The 21,219-nt window shown below is 42.7% G+C and overlaps 2 protein-coding genes across 4 annotated transcripts; both read right to left on the bottom strand.

Annotated features, from left to right (window-relative positions):
* Positions 1–683: 683 nt before the first annotated feature.
* On the bottom strand, positions 684–11,352 carry lpcat4 (lysophosphatidylcholine acyltransferase 4). 2 transcript variants are annotated; one of them, XM_085396205.1, is made up of 13 exons: positions 10,947–11,352; positions 9,715–10,078; positions 8,027–8,139; positions 7,142–7,202; positions 6,906–6,964; positions 6,227–6,261; positions 4,224–4,278; positions 3,831–3,913; positions 2,829–2,954; positions 2,573–2,729; positions 1,735–1,827; positions 1,309–1,444; positions 684–1,180 (listed from the first exon to the last, which is right to left on the bottom strand). In XM_085396205.1, the coding sequence occupies exons 1-13, from the start codon at positions 11,037–11,039 to the stop codon at positions 1,029–1,031; spliced, it is 1,527 nt and encodes a 508-aa protein (XP_085252331.1). In that variant the 5' UTR covers positions 11,040–11,352; the 3' UTR covers positions 684–1,028. The 2 variants fall into 2 exon arrangements, with proteins under 2 accessions (XP_085252331.1, XP_085252339.1); XM_085396213.1 differs by lacking the exon at positions 10,947–11,352 and adding an exon at positions 10,453–10,883.
* A 2,976-nt stretch (positions 11,353–14,328) lies between these two features.
* On the bottom strand, positions 14,329–20,549 carry emc4 (ER membrane protein complex subunit 4). 2 transcript variants are annotated; one of them, XM_085396188.1, is made up of 6 exons: positions 20,417–20,549; positions 18,625–18,769; positions 17,779–17,893; positions 17,049–17,202; positions 16,812–16,972; positions 14,329–14,891 (listed from the first exon to the last, which is right to left on the bottom strand). In XM_085396188.1, the coding sequence occupies exons 2-6, from the start codon at positions 18,726–18,728 to the stop codon at positions 14,856–14,858; spliced, it is 570 nt and encodes a 189-aa protein (XP_085252314.1). In that variant the 5' UTR covers positions 18,729–18,769; positions 20,417–20,549; the 3' UTR covers positions 14,329–14,855. The 2 variants fall into 2 exon arrangements, with proteins under 2 accessions (XP_085252314.1, XP_085252321.1); XM_085396195.1 differs by having other exon boundaries at positions 20,422–20,546.
* Between the last annotated feature and the right edge of the window lie 670 nt (positions 20,550–21,219).

Below are 21,219 nucleotides of genomic sequence, written 5' to 3'. Positions count from 1 at the left end.
GGAATCCTCGGTTTACAGCAGGCAGTGTTACTGATTAACGTGAGCAGTTGTGAGATATTCCACCAGATGTTTTAAGAGGTTTTGCACTACTTTTGCAGCATTTTATCTATTTCATTGTGCTCTTCAGTTTTTAAATATCATTATCTTGCCCATTATTACTCAGCTTCTTTCACAACCCTGTGGAGCAACAGCGTGAGCACAAAGAAGTTAACCAGCTCACCTCCTGCAACCACTATATGCGCTTCTTTTGCAGTTTGGACTCCTGACATTTCTTTGGAGGTGGAGGAACACCAAAGTAATTGCTTAAAGGAGCTTACTTCTTCGACATCTTTAAGAGTTCTGAACAAATGTCTGTCCTCTTATGAAAATCTTATGTACGCAAACACGCGTTGCAACTTCTTATCTGGTCTTTTATTTTGACAGCACATGCGCACCTGTGTACCACTTATGTGCACCCCGGTTATAGTCAACTTTTTTAAAACTTATATTAGCTTTGTCATGTCTTTTATTGAGCTACACATTCAGATGGCACGTTATTGGGCATACGTGTACAACTGTTTTTGAGTGAGTGCATATACTTCTCAAAACGATTAAAGGAACACTTCAAGATTTGACTATGTGAATGAAAGAGAATCGAGTCAGAATTCAGGAATGATGGAGGACATGACAGCAGCTCATTTACTTGACACTTTATTTGTCACGTGTAAACAAAAATACACAAATTCATGTAGAAAAATAAACCTTTGGACTCCTATAAAAACCCCACCTCAGCAAACATTCAAAGAAACTTTATAAATAACACGTTCAAGACCTTTGGACTTTAACAGCATCTGAAGCAAAGATTTATTCAGAGTAACACACACACACACACACACACACACACACACACACACACACACACACACACACACCTGAGAGAGGAACTGTATAAATACTTCAATGAACACATCACGCCTCACATGTCTACAATCTTCTGTCCAGTATTCCGGTTCAATCTGCCCCCCCTAAAATAACCCACTGCGAGGTCCTCATTCAGACTTCTTGCTGTTGTTGTAAACTGATCCGTTATTGTTCACAGACCTCCCGTTGGATACAGTACCTGCAGCCTCCTCGGGCCTCAGGTACTCTTTCGTCACTTTCTGAAAGGTTGGGTGGGCAGTCAGCACCCGCAGCAGACTCTCTGTGGAAACAAAGCCACAGCAGGGATGGTTTTTACTACTGTCTAGTAACAGGCATTCACTGACCCCCTGGTTCTTGAGGGAAATTTGTTCTTTTGCAGCTCATCTACACTGTTCAGCTGATTCTCACCTTCAGTGAGCCGGTTCTGATCGGAGGCGGCGGCGTAGAGCTCGGCAATTCTGTGCTGAGGGATGCCCACCAGCGCCTCCATCAGGTCCGACAGCTCCCTTTCACTCAAGCTGCCTCCGCCCTCTCTGTTAAACAACTGAAAAACAAACAGTGAACAATCAAGAAAACAGCAGGAGGTACAAAAAGGCTCCTTATGGAGGTGAAGACTGTTTTTGTGCAAGCCGATCGAGCCTAAGTTCCACAGTTTGAACTCAGGGAAAAGTCACAAATCCCACTGGGGGAGTCAGTCTTAAAAACTAAAACATGCAGGGCTCTTTAATTCTGTAATTTCTTACTGTGGAGTTAAAATTATATCTGACTATGTGTCATATTTCTAAAGGCACACAGGGGAAAGTGGAGAAAGGTGAGGCGATCAGCAGGACTTACAGTGAAAGCAGAGTGAAGCAGTGTCTTCAGGTCAACACATCCAGTCAGGGGTGCGACACTAAAATAGATGTGCCTCAGGTCCACAGAGTCATCCTAAAAACACACAGATTACATCAGCACCTTCTCCCTCTCAGCTTTTTAAATGTTGCATAATCTGAAAAAGCACAGATGAGTTATTATAACGCCTCATTTATAAATCAAAACACCAAAATCACAATGCACTCGTCTTTATGATATGCCCCAAGATCTGTTTGCTCTCGGTAAACACAGCAGGGCTTTTTAAATCCAGGATCCTGTGGTTAGAAGAAGCAGCTGCGAGTTTGTGACTTATCGGTTAACATTCATCAGGGTTTAGTTTGTCCTTGCTCCTCTGAATAGATCTGCTCTTTCTGTGGATTGTGAGAATCATCTGTACCGTTCTCACTCGAGCGTCGCACAAACTCTTTAACAAGAAGCTGGCCGACGAGCTTTTAAAATGCTCTGCTCAACCTGCTGCCAGTAAGTACGAGTTACAGATGGATGGAAGGGTTTGTGTTTCACCTCGTCACTAATTGCTACACAAACATCTGCAGTTTCTAACGGCAACAGAGAAACGCGCTGAACCTTTGTCGTGCCCTCCCTCCTTGAAGAATCAGTTCATCGAAAGCGGCTGAAGCATTTCATTTTGAATCTTGTCGGCTTATCGACTTCTCAGATCTGAGTATAGTTGACTCAGCTGTCGCGAGTTCTTGTGAAAAACAAATATTTGGTGCACACAGTGTGCACTCAGGCGCAGTTTATAGCCATAAAACCTAAGAGGACGGTCTGACTCGGCTGCAGCGCGTACACCCGACCGTACCTTGGAGTAGAGGCCGCAGATGTGGACAGCTGTCTGCTGGTGGCTCAGCCCGAGCATGGAGGCGAGCTCCTCTGCGCTGACCTTTGCACCCTGAGCTCCTGAGCGACACCTGTCAATCATCCTGTCCAGAGCAGTCTGTACTTCATGTGCTCCCAGACTGACGGAGAGGAGGATAAAGGAGGTGAAGTAAGCTGATGTGTGATGGAGATGAAAGGTTTTAAAGTTTAGTAAAACATGAGCAGGAGTAATCTCTCACCCGTTTTTGTGCAGCAGCGTCAGCGTTTCTCTGGCTGGAGACTCCAGCGGGAGGGACAGACCACCGACTTTGCTGACGGGAACCCCACCCTCCATCACGTGGTCTGTAGCGGGGACTCCAAGGGCCCTAACACACAGGAGAAACAGCTACGTCACAACAACCAGCAGACACAAATCCCTCACCAAGAGAAAGCTTTTACTTTTCTCCTCTATCTGCCTCGTACATAAGATCCAACCTAAAACTACATGAAATATAATTTCCCGTGACCGCTCACACGTAACTACACATCATAAAAATGTGACATTGCAGAGATAACACACAAAACACAAAATCACCAAACAGAGCCAGAAAGTATTTAAAAACTCAGAAATTCAAGGACCAGAAGGCATGTTTAAACCTGCAGTTTCTCTGCATGCCACCAGGTGGTGACAACTGTTGGTAAAAGATACGTTCTGGTGCTTTTGAGGTAAACTGCTAACCACTTGTTGGCCCTCTGGGATGTGTGATAGGTAGGATCAAGTGAATAAGGTTCCAGTCACACAGGCCTAGAGACTGGTCTGCAACCATCTGGCAACCGCCTGTTGCTATTGACATATGTGCTGCTGGGGCCTTGTGAGACCTTTCTATTGGCTTATCTGAATAAAATTAAGCTAAACGTGTGCAGTAAGTCTGTGCTTCGGTTTTAATGGTAACAATACTTAGTTGATGTGGTCAGTGGAAGTACTGCAATTTTTGAATCTCCACTGTTGGTTTTGCTTACATTCTTTTGGTGCTTGGACACAGGAATTACAGGAATGTACCTCCATTGTAATGCATGTCTACTGTAACATGAGCAACAAACCAGTTCCCCATAACAGGGAGAACCAGTAAGTGGGATTATTAAAAAAAAGAAAAAGAAAAAAAGGAGGCATTCAACAATCCACTTTAACTTTAATTAATCAGCGGCTGCAGCAAAACTGTTAGGCTGACGTGTCATAAAATGAGGGAAAATGTGCGCCTCACCTGGCCATGAGTTTCTGAACGTTGTCTGCATACAGGTTGGGGTCCTTCTTCTCCTCCTCTGAAGGGTTGTAAACTGGCAGGAACTGCAGCACAATAAAGAGATAAACACTGTTTGTGTAGTCACAGTAACAGTTCAACAGAGAGGCAAAAGTCAACACACACACACACACTTTTTTTTTTTTTTTTTTAAACCACGCCAACTCTGTCACACCTCTGCCCACACCCAGTCATGGCTGTAACCTGTCACTACAATTAACAATAATGTCAGATTGTGCTAAACACACACGTGGGCGTACACACCCACATCACTGAGGTGTGGGTGTGTAAAAGGACATTTCCACAAGTTGTAGATATATACGCTTTTGTTTGATAAGCTGAATGACCAGTTCTCACCTCAACAGTCATGTTGGTGTACGGCTGGGACACCGTGTGCCACAGAGCCTCGGTCCTAACACACAGAGCAGAAGATTAGATTCATCATGAAAAATTAGCATTTTGTTTTGACTAAATCACAGTTCAGGCAGGATCCTGTGTGCAGGGGTGCTACTGTGGAGAAATATGTTAAAGGGATCTTGGTGTATAGCGCTCGATAATACTGTTTAAGAACACCTGTTTTGGTCCCGTCTGGTCCAGAGTCATTTCTGGAGGGGTATTATATTCACCTGAATAACAATGGCGCCATATTTGGCTGCTATGATGGGACAAGATCACATCTGTCCCACCAAAGACGAGCTGTGAGAGAAGGCAGGATCATTGGAGTGGAAAATCAGCATCCCCCCTTCCCTGTGTACACTAGCTAACTTCGATTAACATTTTCCCCACCTACGTTTGTCCTTTGTTTTCTGTTCTTGTGTTTTGGTATACAAAAAGAGTAATTCTGAGTTTTGATGTTGTATATTTTGTGTCAAATCTCTAAAAACGCAATAACGACATAGCAGCAGACACAACAGCAGTGAGAGTTGTCAGGTGCGGTCAGTATTACGCTGGAAAAAACGAGCACATTTCCTTAGAGTGCAAAGTCCGGAACGCTCCAGCCTCGTTTAGCTTCACAAGGGCTTCGAAAGGTCATAAACAAAAACGCTCTCTAAGAGGAAGGCTTCCTCCACTACCATGCTCTGACAATATCACACTTCTTTCTTCACTAACTTACATTTACACACTTATTACATTAAAATTTTGACCCTTATGCAGAGCTTTTTTAAAATAAACAAAAAAAACCCAAAACAAAACACTGGTTTCTGCTTTTTAAATTTTGCTCCATTCTTCTATATTGTCTACATCATAAAATTTATACAAATGACTTGATTATTTGCAACAATATTGCCAATATCCTTGCATTTTTCCCCCCAGTGTAATTGAATTATTGATATGTTGTATGTGTTAAAAACAGAAGCTAAACCTGTTGGTGTGGTGGGCGGTTCACCATGGCAACGTACGCTAGTCTGGAGCAAGTTATGTTGGAGATTAGCGACAGACAGGTATGAAAACGATGGCTGCTGACTAATCTGAAGAATTGCATCGACATTCCTGGATGATCTCTCAGCTCTGTGTACAGAGAGTAGGACAAACTTGAGTTTTTAAAGTCTTTTTCTCTCCCTGATGAGCATCAGTAAGAAATACAGATTCTTAAAAGCAACTTCGAAGGTTTACAGAAGTGGGGTGATTCTGTTTATATTCTCTTCTTGCTCTCAGACTGTTAAACACCAACAGAGCTGCAGCTGGAAGGAAAAAAACAAACCATCTCCCAAACAAAACTTTGATGGGACCCTTAACTGTAAGCACATGTCTCTTAATATTCGAGCCGTGGCACCGAGAAGTCTTTTGAACTTGTGCAGTCAGACTTTTTGCCCACTTTCCATCCCAGCTTCAAACAGGCCAAACTTTATTGATACAAGAAATCTTCTCTAGTCTGACAAAAGCACTTGAAGCTCACACACATTGTGTGTTTGTTCTCTTCATATCTCTCTGACGTAGCGGTTTTATCTTTGTAAAAATATACACCCGTGCCCGTGATTGGTCAGACTGGCGACGCCACCTTTTTCCACACGAACGCGCTCATCTCAAGCGACGTTCGTGCGACTGCTTATCCTGATTGCAGATGGTAGCATAAGTGAAACCAGATAAAGCCAGACGTCTTGGTTGTGTTGGACTTGTTTCATAGCACAGGCCCTGCTGATCTGTTACAGCTGACAATGATAAGCACTGCATTGAGCTTCTAGAAAAAGCATAAGGATGCTGAAAAGCTGCTCTTGTATAATTATTTTAAGCACCAAGTTCTTACTTGGAGCTTACCTTAAGTAGATTTTTATTTTCATTTGTTTCTGGGGTTTGCTAAACTAAACCCTGACATTAAACATGTGTGACAGATGTGCAGGTGAAGCAATGAAGGAACTCACCAGGCTGTGCCTTTGTATGTCCAGCGAACAGTATCCTGAAGAAGAGACAACAAATTTAAATAAAAATTTAAAGTTTTCTTATCTTTCCTCTGAGTTGCTTTCCCAGAGTGGGAGGGGTTATTATTCTTTTATTTTATAGCATATATAAAACCAGTCAGTCCCGGCACACCTCGGTAGTACCCAGTGTGCAAACACAGTGCCTGAGTAAACATCACAGTGTGTTCACAAATGCAACCTCAGCTGATCCTCAAGACACGTTACGAACCCTGAATGAACACCAAGGCCATCCTTAAAGACATGATTCATTAAAGCCATTCAATCATATCATGTATGGGGTGCATGGGAAACATTTGGATAATGCTTGAGGCCCGTTTACCCAAACAGCACCTCCCTGGTACAGATCTCTCTGTGGATGAACAGCTGCAGTTTCAGGCAAACCAGCCCAGTGTGGCATAAACCTGAGCTGTGATCACAGACCTCTTTAAAAACAAAGACCCAGGAACATTTGAGAATATCTGTCACAGACCGAGGACACGGTCCAGGTACGATAAACGGAATCAGAGCCGACAAAAATGGCAGTCCTGTGTAAAATATGGAAGGGCTCAAATGATTAATATAACCTAAAAGAGCCAAAGAAGGCGTCTGCTGTCACCAGCAGCACGCCCATGGTGTTACTCACCAGCTTGTTGGGGTAATGCAGCAGCACAGGTTGGACAGGAACTCCAGCGAGAAAGGCACCTTTCATGACACAGATGGAGACAGGAGGAAGAGAGGAGCAGTTAATCACACAGCAGCAGCACAATGTGCAGCTTCGCCCTTCCCGCTCACACAGGTCATTCCTGCATCATTTGTTCAAACGGCTGGAAAACCAGCATGATGTCACCTACGTGAGTCGCACGCGTAGGTCCCACTCACCGGGCTTGAATTTGATGAGAGCACTGCCGTTAGTCGTTGTCCCCTCGGGAAACATCAGCATCTGGACAGAAATGAAAAGAAGCGGTGAGCTGAGAGAGCGATTTCCAGGCTTGTGATGTCATGGCAGTGTTGCCACCTCGCACGGGACTTTCAGACTGCTTATGGCTCCTTTCACTTTAAGCTCTTTGGGAAACATCAACATCCCTTATCTTCTCATCCACAATTTCACATAGTTATTTTACTTTTCTCTTCATAAACACTGAGTCTTTTAATCTGTGTCCCCTCTTTTTCTACCAGCAGTAACAGCTGCCCTGAGGTGACTTTTTCAGTGTGTAAACCAGGGGTCCCCAATCTCAGTCCACGAGGGCCGGTGTCCCTGCAGGTTTTAGATCTCACCCTGGGTCAACACACCTGAATCACATGATTAGGTCATTACCAGGCCTCTGGAGAACTTCAAGACATGTTGATTGTAATTTATCCATTTAAATCAGCTGTGATGGATCAAGGATACATCTAAAACCTGCAGGGACACCGGCCCTCGTGGACTGGGATTGGGGACCCCTGGTGTACACTGTCGTTAAGGACACAAATGTAAACAAATGTGTTCCCGTGAGGCAGAAAAGTGGATCATTTCCCTCTTCTTCCATCAAGAGGACCTAATCTAATCGTGATCAACTGCTCACTTGTGACAAACTACAGATTTTTTCTAAACCACAAGCAGTAAACAACAGAAGGACCATTCCCATTAAAAGATTATCTTTAATCTGCTTTGCATTCCTCAAACTGCTGCCAAGTCTGACGGGATAATTTGGTAGAAATTTCACTTCTGTAAACAAGAACCCAGCCGAGGGAGGAGTGACATTCTGTCAGCCGCCAAAGTCTCACCTGAGGCCAGTAGCCGTCGGAGGTCAACCTCTCATTGAGTTGAGCGACAGCTTTTTTTCTCGACTCTGGATCCTTCCTGCTCACCAGCACAGACTGGTTGAACTCCAGCAGAGCTGAAACACAATTAAGAAAAGAACAAGAATCAGAACCAGAAAGCAAGACACCCTGTAAGACGCAGCAGATCAGGAGCGAGCGGTGTGGGCCGCTTCTTTATCTTTGGATCTCCTCGCATGCTTTCAGAACACAGGGGCGCTGAACTCCAGGCCTCAAGGACCGGTGTCCTGCAGGTTTTAGATCTCACCCTGGGTCAACACACCTGAATCAAATTATTAGTTCATTACCAGGCCTCTGGAGAACTTCAAGACATGTTGAGGAGGTAATTTAGCCATTTAAATAATCTGTTTTGGATCAATGACACATCTAAAACCTGCAGGACACCGGCCCTTGAGGTCTGGAGTTCCCCCACCCCCTACTCTAACTGTTCGATGGCCAAATATCGCTCTGGATTGTTTGTGTGAAAAAGGTGGAGCGCGAATGCCTGCTGTTATCAGCACACTGCACTGTGAATACCTCCACAGCACAGGAAAATATGATGTCACCCAGGCACTTGTCATTACAAAAATGCAACCAAGTGACTAAAAGCAGATTTACAATCCAGAGGAGAAAAAAGCTTTCTTAAAAACTTATTTGGGGGCAAAGTTGGGAAACTTTTCAGGTGTTTATTATCAGTTGTGTGGTTGTTCTATATGTGCAGTTTAACCTGTGAAATTAAGTTAAATTTGATAATGCTGCAAAATAACAGCTCAACTAGAAGTGCTGAGGGGTTTCAGGATGGATTCCCAGCAGTGAGTTTGTTTTACACTGTGGTGGAGCTTTCTGACTGTCAGTCAGTCAGAATTCAGCCAATTCAGATGTAAAGACAAGAGGATGAAAAAAGAGAGAAACAAGAAAAGATATAACTATATCTATAACTGCAAATACTGCGCATTACATTTGGACTTCTATGAAATTCAACCTAGATAAACAAGTAACTGGATAAACAAGTAACAAGTTCCTTGTAAACAAGGAAGTCTGCACTTGAAGCCTCGACCTTCATGTTGTCATCGGAGGCTGAGTCAGCAGAATAGCCGAGGGGTTCCCGTAAAAGATAAAACACGCGATCAAAGGCAGATTTCTCTCCTACAGCAGACATGGAGACATCTGAAAGGAATCAGCATGTACGCCCTATGTAAGACCATAGCTCAGCAGCACCTTACATCAGCATGCAATAAGCTGTGTGGGCAAGTTTGCAAGGCTACAGTGAAGGCTTCAACGCAAACAGGTTTACGGATCATCTGCCTCCATCTCAGTCTATTTGTCTCATTTCTACTCTTGTCCATTCTGATCATTCCCAGGGAAAATCTAAGCATCTCCATCTTTCTGTCAGTGCCATTGTCTCCAAACCACACATTACATCACATCACAGCAGGCCTCACTACCATCTTGTAAAGCTTCCCTTTCACTCTTGCTGCTATGCTTCTGTCATGTCATAGTTCTCTGACACCTATCCCTGTACAATGTATGTAATTTCTAACTGTTTTACTTGAAAATTGCCATTATTGTCGACCCACAATAAAAAAAAAATGCGCGTGAAGGAAATGTATACATTGATAAATCTTAAGAACTAGCTAAGAGCTACTCTTGTTTACCTCCTATGACCGGCAGGCTGGTGTTCTCTGACCTCGACACCACCGTCGCAAGCTGGGCCGGGCAAAAAACCAGCATGTCCAGAAAGCTGCTGTGGGGCGCCACCACCAGCACCGGAGCCTCCTTCAGGTTTGCCCTGCGACCTTTGACCTTAATCCAGTAGAAACCCAGAGAGAAGAACACAGCTCTGCTCAGCAGCCAGATGATTGGGTGGTAAAACCAGCGGCGCCAGCCTTCTACGGGTTTGGAGCGCTCCTCCTCGGACAGGCCGGCCAATCGCAGCCGGGCGATGGGCCACATTATAAGGAAGAAAAGGACCGCCAAGGTGACGCGTATGGGGAAGAGGATGCTGCCGAGGATGATACCCTGTGAGATCAGAAGAAATACATTAAATGCGCAGTCACACATACGACCCAATAAATCTCATACCGCTCAGAAACTGGACTTTGCATGATTTGAAATTAGCAGCGCTGCGATAAATACATTTGTTTAAACTAGTTTCATCAGAATGAATCACAGTGGACATTTTTGTTTAGCAAATATTTACAAATGAGGCACAGATTTCTGTCAAATAATGTAACAGACGGACTCCTTTATTGGTTAGTTAGTTTATTCAGTCACCAAAGTCCCATTTTGTGACAGGAAAACCCTGATTTGTGGCTATTAAATAGCCTTTTATTTGATGGTTTTACAACTTTAGTCTGAAACTACTGAATAAAATTAAGATTAGAGCTTTGCACCTGTGAAGTTCGTCCTGCGTATAAGGGGAACACACTCAGATGCCCATAGAGGTGCAGTTTTACACCCAGCCACACTGATTAAGTTTTCCAAAGTTGTGGAACCCTCTGGTATGTTGTTCTCATCATCAAGCCCGCTTATCCGTGCTGGGAAACATTTATGACTTGGCTCATTTGCTTGTGATCTCAGAGAAACAGGGAGCTGTGGAAGCCTAAACTGAAGATTGTATCGATATGAGAAAAAAAAAATTGGCAAACATAGAAGAAAATGGGAAACCGGAAGAGTCCCAAGAGAAAACGCTTGATAGTAAATACTTCGTAAATAACTTTTTAGTGACTGGCTCCTCTTTCCGTGTTGGTAAAAATCATCATATGGTTGGTTTCAGGTGTTAACACTCAATGTTTGAATGACTGATGGTCACTAAAATTAAACACGTCATTATATGAGTTTTTCTATTTTATTTTCTATATTAAATCGATATATATTTGAGCGTTACCCGGATCCTTTGCGCCCTGGTCAGCTTCATTTTGTGAATGAACGGATGTGGATACTCCTGCGTTGCCGAGTAACCGTCGTCGATCCTCTCCATGGCGCGAGGTAAACTGGAAAAGTTTATTAATTTTCTTAAAGGAATTTTAACACTTAAAAAAGTAATTTACACTCCCTGAGGGGTTGATTAAAAAGTTACATAAAGCTGTCACTTCCCCTGTTTGCTTTTATTTTAAATTAAAAAGTTAATTAAAGTGCCTCGCGCACTCTATTAAAAAGAGCAGTTAGCTAGTAGAAGCCAAACGCTCGCGTGCAATCCTTTAAAGCAGCAAAAACATAAGACGACAACCATCTAAAAACCAACTTCTCCGGTCCTTCTCCTCCACATGGCCAAATAAACGCCACAGCAACGCCACCCAGCCTCATTTAAAGCTTCGCCTCACCCCGTCCGTCCCCTACGTAAGCTCACAGCCCGGCCCACCAGCAGGACAGCCAAGTCGGACCAGACAAAGCGGTCGGAAAGCATGTATGGAATTGTTATTAAAAAAGAAATAAAAATCTGTGTGTGTGGGTGTGTGTGTGTGTGTGTGACAAATTGAGTGTTACCATACGACTGTCAAAAAAGTGACAAGTGATGTCATACAAAAAACCAAAACAAATTTCTGTAATTTTAACACATCTAGATTAACTTTAATAAATATAACCATAAAGTGCATGCGCAGAGCCACCGCTCGAATCAGTATTGTCTCTCCCTCGTGGATCTCATCATTTGGATATTTACCAGATTTTTACCAGTCCTAGCTTTTTCATTTGCTACTTGTGACTCTTATACCAGTATGCTAGCTGGCTAAAGCGGGATTTATACTAGTCTCAGGTTGGGGTGTGCAGATGTTGGACAAGGGATTTAGACACATTTAGACAGGGTGCGAGACTGGGTGAATGAAGCTGGTATTACAAAACGCTCCGACAGCTCAGTTAGAGGAGGAAGGTGCTGTGTAAGCACCAGTCCCTCAATCTCTCAGAAGGATGAAGTCTGCTCAGTCCTGAAGATGTGCAGTGGAGGAGAGAGTGTCCAGATGTGTAACTTTGTGTCACTGTGTGGCACGGCAGCTGCTCCCTGACAGAGAAGAAGGCTCTTATCTCTGTACCAGTAATGCGGACGATGCTACCCTCTCTGTGTGTCCTCTGTGCTGTTTGTAAATTTAATGCACACTGTGTGGCAGTACTGTGATAAGATGAAGATACCTGTGAAGAAGACTATATTTAATATGTTTTGGGACATTTCTGAATCTCAGATGTTACATTAAGAGCCAAGCTTTCATGTTTATTCACTGATGACTACCAAACGCTGTGAAAGCCTCATGGCCTCTGGGGTTTCTGCCATACCTGATCGTTCTGTTCTGGGTGCTGATAAATCCACACCCACAAGAACAAGCAAAAGGAATGGAGGAATGGAAAAGTTTGGAATGAGGCAAAGACGGAAGTTGAAATTCACTGCTGGCTGAGCTGAACTTTTATTTTGATACTTACTTCCTGTAATTGGCTAAATGTTGATACAAGCGCGTTGTAAAGGCCTGCTTTCAAAACAGGCTCATAAATGTTATTCACCAAGACGGCTCTGTGTGAAGCCTGAAGCATCCATTCAAAAATTATTTACTGGTATCATTTATGTTATATATATGTATTTCTTATTTTCCCTTTAAACATATATGATTTAACAAAACACACATTTTTAATCTTCTCATCAGGGACCTATAAGTATATGTCCTGATAGCCAGCAGACACACACCCAGGCATCCTGCTCACTACAGCAGGTGGTGAGCCCACATCTCCTCTTCACGCTGGGCCCGGTTGGGTCTCATGGGGTAAGACCCTGGCACTAGGCACTCTCCCTTGAGCTCCCTGCCAGGCCTGGCTCCAGGATGGGGCTTCAGTGGTTTTCTGAATCCCTCCACCAAGGTGTGGGGAAAGAAGCCAGTTGAGTGTGTACATACATATATAAGAGGTAGAAGGTGAAGCCCAAAGTGGTCCAGGTGGTAAAAGAAGGATTAGGAGCTAATGTGATGTTCTTTGGTTTTACTCTGTTAGTGTTTTTGTTAGTTCCTGCAGCACAGTCAGGTATATCAAGAGTATAGAGGAGTTCTCCTGAGACAGGCCGTCACACAAGGAGAGCTGGATGGGGCTGTAGAGCGACTTTAACCCAGCAGGAGCTTCTGCTCCAACCAGTACCTTCATTTACACCAAAACAGCTAAAATGAATTCAAAGTGGTTTCTGCTTCTGAACCGGAGACTAATCTCACTGAAGGATCTTTTAAAACCAGTTACATTAAAGGAATATCTTTGCTACCTCTGTGAATTCATGACTGTGGTTCAGGTTATTTATTTCCAGGATTTCTGAAAACATTCAGGACAGTGGGACTTAACTGAGAGTGATTAACATTTGAAGCCAACCCCAGTATAAATCCAGAAATCCTTTAGTGTTCTTTATGACTATGATAGACAAACATTTGAAAAAACCAAAAAGAGACTTGGGAGGCTTTGTGACATCTCAGAAAATCCAACAAACTAAATCAGATTCAGACCTTTTGAACTGGGTTTGTGGACAGGGTGCGGTAAATATCCAACTAAAAACAATCTTATCGGCCGTGCCTTCAGGTGTGCATTTTTCTCTTGCAACCAGTCATATTGTGTAATATCATATCACTCTGACATATTAAACAACTCTCGTGCTTATGGCTGAAAAATATCATAACTGAGCAAATAAACTGAAGTTTTTCCCTCCAGATTTAAACATGTTGGACAAGAAGATCCAAAGTCTGACATGGTCCCCAGTAGTTCACACCTAAATCACCAAAAACATGAATGGTAAATGGCCTGCATTTGTATAGCGCTTTACTTAGAACCTAAGGACCCCAAAGCGCTTTAGTCATTCACCCATTCACACACTGGTGATGGCAAGCTACACTGTAGCCACAACTGCCCTGGGGCGCGAGGCTGCCGCCACCGGGCCCTCTGACCACCACCAGTAGGCAAACACGGGGTTAGTATCTTGCCCAAGGATATTTGGCATGCAGCCAGGAGGCAGCCTGGGATCGAACCCCCGACCTTCAGATTAGTGGCTGACCTGCTCTGCCACCCCTACAGCCTTCATTAGAAGTTTTATAGTTTAGTTTCTGTGTAATTCCACTGAACATTAAGTATCTTCATGAAACAACTTACCAAAAAAACCACTGCAAAAATAATCAAACATCCAAACTCATTTGAATTCAACCAATAAGGATTTATTTCCTAGAATATTTTCATAGGGAAAAAACAAATCTGCATAAATTAAACAAACCTATAAATTAAACAGGTGAGTAAATGCTGTGGGCTAGCTTGGTGAGTTCATGTTAACATAATGAAGCGTTCACAACAAACTGAACGACTGATGGAAGAAAAACAAAAAAGAAAACTACTGTACTATTCATGAGAAATGACCTCCTCCCAGGGACTCCCTCGGGAGTTACAGGTAACACTCTGCCATTAGTGATGTTTACCCTCCAAAAATAACCTTGTCGATAATCTCGTATTTTTAGCATGTGAAGTATGTGTCAAGTGAAATTACAGTAGTTGAACAGAAGTAAATATGATGATCAGCTGGCTTTAAGAAAAGAAGAACGTCAGAGGTGACGGCAAACGTAAGCAGAGCAGCTGGCGGAAGTAACGTTTCTCTGATAAAAGGCAAATAGTGTATGTGTGTGTGAGATGAAACCCTGGCGGTGCCATTTTAGCTGCTGCGCTCGAGCCTGGATCTGCTGAGGACGTGAAAAAAAAAAAGCCAGCTGGATTTTCCTCCATGTCAGCTTTACAGAGTATTTACAGTATCTAACCTCTGAAGGTCAACATATCAATCCTTTGCATGCACACGTGGTCCTCTTCACAACACCATCCCTCCTCCCATGATCTCCATCCTCTGTGGAGAAGACAAATGTGGGTACAGTGAGAGGCAGTAACCAGTGTGACAAAACACCGCAGGGACCTGTGTGACAACTGAAACACTCAAACTGGGAAACACTACTCGGTTAAACTAATTACCCATACTTAATTAATTGGCAGTTAGCTGCTGGTTTCAAGCTCTTATAGTCAGGAACACGTGGCTGTCACTGTGACAGGAAAATAAAGAAGCCTGAAACACTGCGAGCTGGAAAATGAGTGGACACTAGAAGGAGTTTTTTCACTAATAGTGTAAAATACAGACAATGTTTAACCTCGTTTAGCTCTTTTCCCCATACAGCCGACATCTGAAGACCTCCCCTCTGACACCTCAGCATATATCAATAAAAAGGTGCTTTGACCACCGTTAGAATATTTTCTGGGTTTTTTCTGGGTAGCTCCACAGGCAGACACCACCCTCACTAACTTCTGATGCAAACAGTCATTCATATCTCCCGTAAACAGGCCTTAAATATGACATAAACCACTCAGTGATGAAAAGAGCTTCAGATGTTACTCCAAGTCTGCTTTCAAGGGGTAAAGAGGTAAATGATGCCCAAGTTGGACTGTTTTCTAATTCACACAGGCCTACACACCAGTTAGCAACCATCAGGCAACCTTTCCCAACTGGTTGGGAAGTGGTTGCAGGAGGTTGCTGGGTAATACCAAGTGAAACTGGTAAAAAAGTTACTCAGCATTAACTGTTTGATGTTTATGTGCAGTCACCCCTCAAAGGCCCACTCTGAGGTATTTTAACATTAAAAAGGTAAGATTTTATTTGTTCCTGCATGTTACAAAGATGTTTCTGACGACCAAATAAATACATCATTGATAACGCAAGGTGTCTTCCATGACCTCAGGAGAATTTGAAACTAAGCCAATTCTGCCCCCTACTGAGCTAGAAACAGTAGTTCAGCAGGTTGAGGATCGTGACACGTCTGTTTTATAAGAACTTAATGAAGAAGCCAAAAAGCCTGAAAACATGAAAAAATCACTTTACAGACCAAACCTACTGGGCCATTTTTCAGGTATTGTGTTTCTGGCAGACAGCGCAGTGGTTCACACATTCACAGAACAAGTGAAGGGTCACCACTCCCACACACATCCCTTCAAAGGCTGCATTAGAAAGAATCTGCCAAATCAAACATGTAGCGCTGCTCACAGCAGCTTTTATCAACAAACAGTCCGATGAAGCCAAAAGCTGAGCTAATGGAAAGCTTGTGTCAGACTCTGTACCTCATTTTATTGGCTGTATTTTTAACTAGAATTACTCAAAATGTGAACAAAGTGTGAAAATCTGCTCAGTGGCAGATTGTACTGCTCCGTCATGACAAACAATGAGGTGTTTTTATTTTCCCCTGTAAACAAACCACTTACAGCTTTCCCTTTTTATTTGTAAGCAGGGGGTCCACAGAAATTTGGGGTAATGAGCTGCAGAAACCTTTATCTAATTTAATAAAGTTTAAGCCCAAACATCGGCTGTGCTGGTGGATTTCTTTGTGGACAAACTGAGACAAGTTTTATAAATATGAATGTACTTAAACTTTACACTTAAACAGAAGGGACAATTCTAAAGGTTAACATCATCATTTATTATCATTTTTTACTATTACTACCATTATACCCATTCTTATTACTACTATCATTATTATTAATATTACTACTAAAAACACTGGGTACCAGCAGTGCTACCTGTCAGCCTCCTAGTACACACATCTATGGTATCAATTATAGAATCTGCATCTCAGCCCTTGTTCAAGTCATTGCATATACAAGATGTACAGAAAACTTGACCTCTGGCCTTCAGGTCAAGGTCAAACTCATCTTAGATTTTTAGTAGATACAGTTAGGGTATCAATTTGAAGAACTATTTATCCCTGCTGCACGTTTACGACCTTACCTGCGGCGGATCTATGAACGCCAGCCAATCGGACGAGTGTGTCGGGAGCAGTCCCATCGACTGACACTTGTAGATGGCCAGCGCCGAGCCCAGGAGGTTTCCGATCAGGTAGACGAGGCCTTGGAGCCACTGCTGGCTGGAGCTCTCCAGCAGCTTGAAGGCTGAGGCGGAGAGAATGAAAGGAGCAGTTAGCATCCGGTCAGGAACATAAACGGTGTCCGAGCACTGGATACTCACTGGCAGACATGGACATGAGAGCCTGGATGGGCCTCCAGGCCATCATGCACACCATCATGATGGGGAAGATGGAGATAGTGTTGCCCGACATGTACATGATGAACAGGTTCATGGGGATCTGCTTCAGGGGCCCAAGGGCCACGTCCCAGCACCTCTGCACCACAGCAAGACGAGAGAGTGGGCGGGGTCAGACCAAGTACCACATGTTTGATTTAAATCCCTGCTTTCTTTACTGAGCTCTTTTCTTTTCATTCTAAGCAGATCACCTTCATTCTAACACTCTTGTGAGGAAACATTTTGACTGTAGTCCTATCGTTTTAAATGTCCTATCAAAATAAAAGCGACTGTCTTTAAGGCACCTATTCCAAAGTACGGGCTGACCGCTCATTGTGAGAAGGCACATAGACTCTCCTCTGTGCCAGTTCCAAAATCCACATCCAGTTTCTGCCCAAAGTACTGATTCCACATGTTTGACAGAATAACTATGTACACCATGGTTATTATAGTCATTATAAAGCTAGTACAAAAACTATAAAACTACAGTAAAAACAAAATCTGGATGGTCACTGTAAAAAGATTTGTTATTGTGTTTATTTCTCACAAAGTAAAGCATAACTAATTCAGCAATGGTAGCTTCACCTATGAAGTTAAATAGACATTAAATCCACAGACTGGTGGTTGGGACCATTCGAACAGGAGGGAAAATGTGTGTATCTGGAGCTTTTCTCACCTTCTCCACCAGGTTCTTGTCAGTCTCCTGGATGCTGGTGTCGGGGACCGGTTTCTCAGAGTAGCCGATGGGGTAAACCACATCTCCCTGACCGCCCTGCCGGTCACCGCGGCTCCTGCAGCGGGAATAAAAATGACCAGATTTAACCTTTATTCACCGTCTCATAAGCTCTGCCGTTTAATTTAATATCAGCATTTAAACCACTCAAGACAAGAGTGTAAAGCCCACATGCACACACTGTGAGGACGCCCAGGTAAACAAAGAGAAACTGGATTAGCTGATTTCTAAAAAGTTTGGAGGCAGAAATAATCTGTAGTTTAGGCGGGACATAAGTAAAAGGTTGCTAGTTTAAGTCTAGCAGGAGACACAAATGCCCTTTGGCGTTGAATCAAGATGAGCATTCGATGTACAACTTCTAAGTTTAGACAGGACACACTCCCAAACTGTTCACTGGGAATGGGACAATTACCTGCCAGGAAAGATTTTGAGCCATACTGAATGTAACACAATTACTTAAATTCTCAGTTTATGAAACTTTAAATAAAAGCAGGGACCTGTACTGAACTGAATGGACTTTTTTCAACTTTAATTACACCTGGAACACAGCAGTCTGGTAATGCAGGGAGGCAGAAATATTGAAAGGGACGTGCTGAAAAGTGAAACCATTACAGGATAACAGACTTGTTGTTTAATAATTCATTAAAGCCAGAATCATATCTTACATGTAAATTCGATCACCTGGACAGAGCTGTTACCTGCACTACTCTCACCTCTACGCCAGAGCTTTTGTCCACACCTCCTGGTGGTGTGGACAAATGTTCAGGGTACGTGTCAGTTTCCATTTACCTGGTGTTGCCCAGGCTCAGCTCCAGAGCCCACTTCATCCTCCTGGCACCGCTTCCTCCTCTTGTTGACAGAGCTCCTCCTCCTTGTCCTCCTGGAGACGCCATGGCAACCAACTACACTGCTGGACCTCGGAGACAGAAAGCACCTGCACAGATAGGATGCATAAATAACTGCAGACGTAAAAAGGCTTGTGCAGCTTTCTGTTAAGCCAAAGACAAAATATGAGAATAAAACACCAGTCGATAAATGGAAGTCATTGATTTCAGACATCGAACAGGTTTCATCCTTTTAATCTTCCCCAAAAGGAAAACATTTTAACCACATTATAAAGTAATGTTACATTTAATCAAGAAAATAGAACCCACAAATCCATCAACACAGGCAACACTGCCTTAACCACACACAGCCACCTTTACTACTGCAGAAGCAGCAGCTATACAGTCGCTGTCACTTCAGACCGGTTTTAAATCTTCACAGAATAGATTAAAAGATGCTCAGTTGGTACCAAGAAGATGTTATGGACACCACTACACCACCAGCACCTGAACTGCAGATAAAGGCAGAATGGATCCATGCTTTCATGCTGTTTACTGGTAACTCTGACCCTACCATTTGAACGTCGCAGCAGAAATGGAGGCTTATCAGACGTGGCAACATTTTTTGTTGTCTAGTTTTTAAGTGCAGCACGGCATTTTCACTCAAAGAACTTGGCTCGCTACATATTTTCCATGCAAACTCTAGAGATGGTTGTGTGCCAGCAGATCAGCATTTTCTGAAATACTCAGACTAGCATGTCTTGCAGCAGCAAGCATGCCACGTTTAAAGTCACTTAAATCAACTTACTTTCTTATCTGATGCTCAAGTTTGAACTTCAGCAGGACGTCTTGACATTTCTACTTGTCTAATGTATTGAGGGCAATGGAGAAAGAAAGGTGTACCTAATAAAGTGACCAGTGACCTGTCACCTTGTGTGTGTGTTTTAATGCTGTCAAATATCAAATCAAATCAAATCAAATCACTTTTATTGTCACATCACATGTGCAGGTACATTGGTACAGCACATGTGAGTGAAATTCTTGTGTGCCAGCTTCACAAGCAACAGAGTTGTGCAGAATACAATAATGTAAACAAGCAAAATACAAGAATGGCTACATCTGAAACTAATAAATATATGTACAATATATAATAGTATATGCATTTCTGGATGTGTATACTAATATTTTTCTACGTGTGTGTGTGTGTGTGTGTGTGTGTGTGTGTGTGTGTGTGTGTGTGTATGTACACATATTTTACAAATTAAATAGAGTAAACAATAAATAAAATATATAAAAAATAATAAGAGAAACAGAGAAGACCTTACTCTGCAACTAGCAGTGTGTGAACACACTGTGATCTCTACATGCTCTAACAGAGGAATGGCCCCTAAACAACATAAATTATTACTATCAGAGTTCCCAGCTTGTCTCCAACCTGTTCTTTCTGTAACAGATCGATCCTGGGATAACAGCCAGTTCTCTGTTTTTTCTGCAGATAAAATGTCGGAACAGCTTCGGTGTCTCTGCACCTGCTAACAGCGGCCACCTCTGTTGTTATAGACCTAAAACACTAAGCACAGTTTCCCGGAGAGCTAACATTAACGGTTCAAGTGTGTACTCAACACACTGCCAGCTATAAATACAAGCGAGCCGACCAGAAGCTAAGCAGGAGGTCACCAGCGCCTCACAGCGCTGTCACTAAGCAGCACGTTATAGGTGAACGAGGCAGCGGAGCGTTATTTCAAAAAATGTTGTACCTTACAGAAACATCCAACACTCTCAGGAGCTTCTTTAATCGGTGTCGTTTTAACGGAAAGAGTCGAAGCTTCCGACGTACGCTCAGGTTTAGATAACCCCCTCGTCGCTCTCTCGACGTTTCCGGGGCTCTAAATGATGACGCAGTTTGCTGATACGGATATTACGTCATATGTCCGCTAAAATAAAATAAAATATTTCCTCAAGGGGAAAATATAATAATTAATTTTACTTTTTTAAGTTATAGAAAATAATTTGCGGGTTAAAAAAATTTACCATATACGGAGAAGACTTAAAGTGAATATTCATTTAAATAACATGGATGGTTAATTGTGGCAAGACTATTTAATTTGAGGAAAATTGAACGGCAGTTTTTTTCCCCCCAGGCGGTGTAGACAATATAATATATAATGTAGACTTCACATGCTTGTGATACCAGTGTTCTGTTTGTGGTCGATAGAGAAAATCCACAGAACAGTGTTAAAGGTATGATGGGTCAGTGATTTTTTGTTTTATTTTGATATATTGATGTTTCTTGTCGTTTCCCGTTTAAATATTATATATTATAGTTTATTTAGCGAAAGCTTCACTGGAAGAACGTATAGAAAATATACAGAACCCATGTTTTTAAGGAGCAGATTTGGGAAAATTATGATTATTTCTCACTCAGCCGTTTAAGAGTTGGGAAGCACAGCGGTGTGGATTTTTTGCTTCACAGCAAAAAGGTCCTGGTTTAAATCCACCATAACCAGAAGAAGATAGATGGACATGTCCCACATGTTTTAGATTTCTTGACAAATTTGAA

The sequence above is a fragment of the Rhamphochromis longiceps genome, linkage group LG3 (assembly GCF_057381845.1).
Source record: "Rhamphochromis longiceps isolate RC_006_pf linkage group LG3, R_longiceps_female_GT1.1, whole genome shotgun sequence".
Lineage (NCBI taxonomy): Eukaryota > Metazoa > Chordata > Actinopteri > Cichliformes > Cichlidae > Rhamphochromis > Rhamphochromis longiceps.
The sequence above is the reverse complement of the archived record's forward strand: the minus strand, read 5'-3'. Positions and strand labels throughout refer to the sequence as shown.

Excerpts from the sequence above, each read along its gene's own strand:
- emc4 (XM_085396188.1), bottom strand. The coding sequence starts at position 18,728 with ATGGCGTCTCCAGGAGGACAAGGAGGAGGAGCTCTGTCAACAAGAGGA. Across the intron at positions 17,203-17,778 it reads ACAAGAACCTGGTGGAGAAG|AGGTGCTGGGACGTGGCCCT; the intron begins GTGAGAAAAGCT and ends GCTGTGGTGCAG. Across the intron at positions 16,973-17,048 it reads TCTCATGTCCATGTCTGCCA|CCTTCAAGCTGCTGGAGAGC; the intron begins GTGAGTATCCAG and ends TCTCCGCCTCAG.
- lpcat4 (XM_085396205.1), bottom strand. The coding sequence starts at position 11,039 with ATGGAGAGGATCGACGACGGTTACTCGGCAACGCAGGAGTATCCACAT. Across the intron at positions 6,262-6,905 it reads TGCATTACCCCAACAAGCTG|GATACTGTTCGCTGGACATA; the intron begins GTGAGTAACACC and ends TCTCTTCTTCAG. Across the intron at positions 1,181-1,308 it reads TCAGAACCGGCTCACTGAAG|AGAGTCTGCTGCGGGTGCTG; the intron begins GTGAGAATCAGC and ends TTGTTTCCACAG.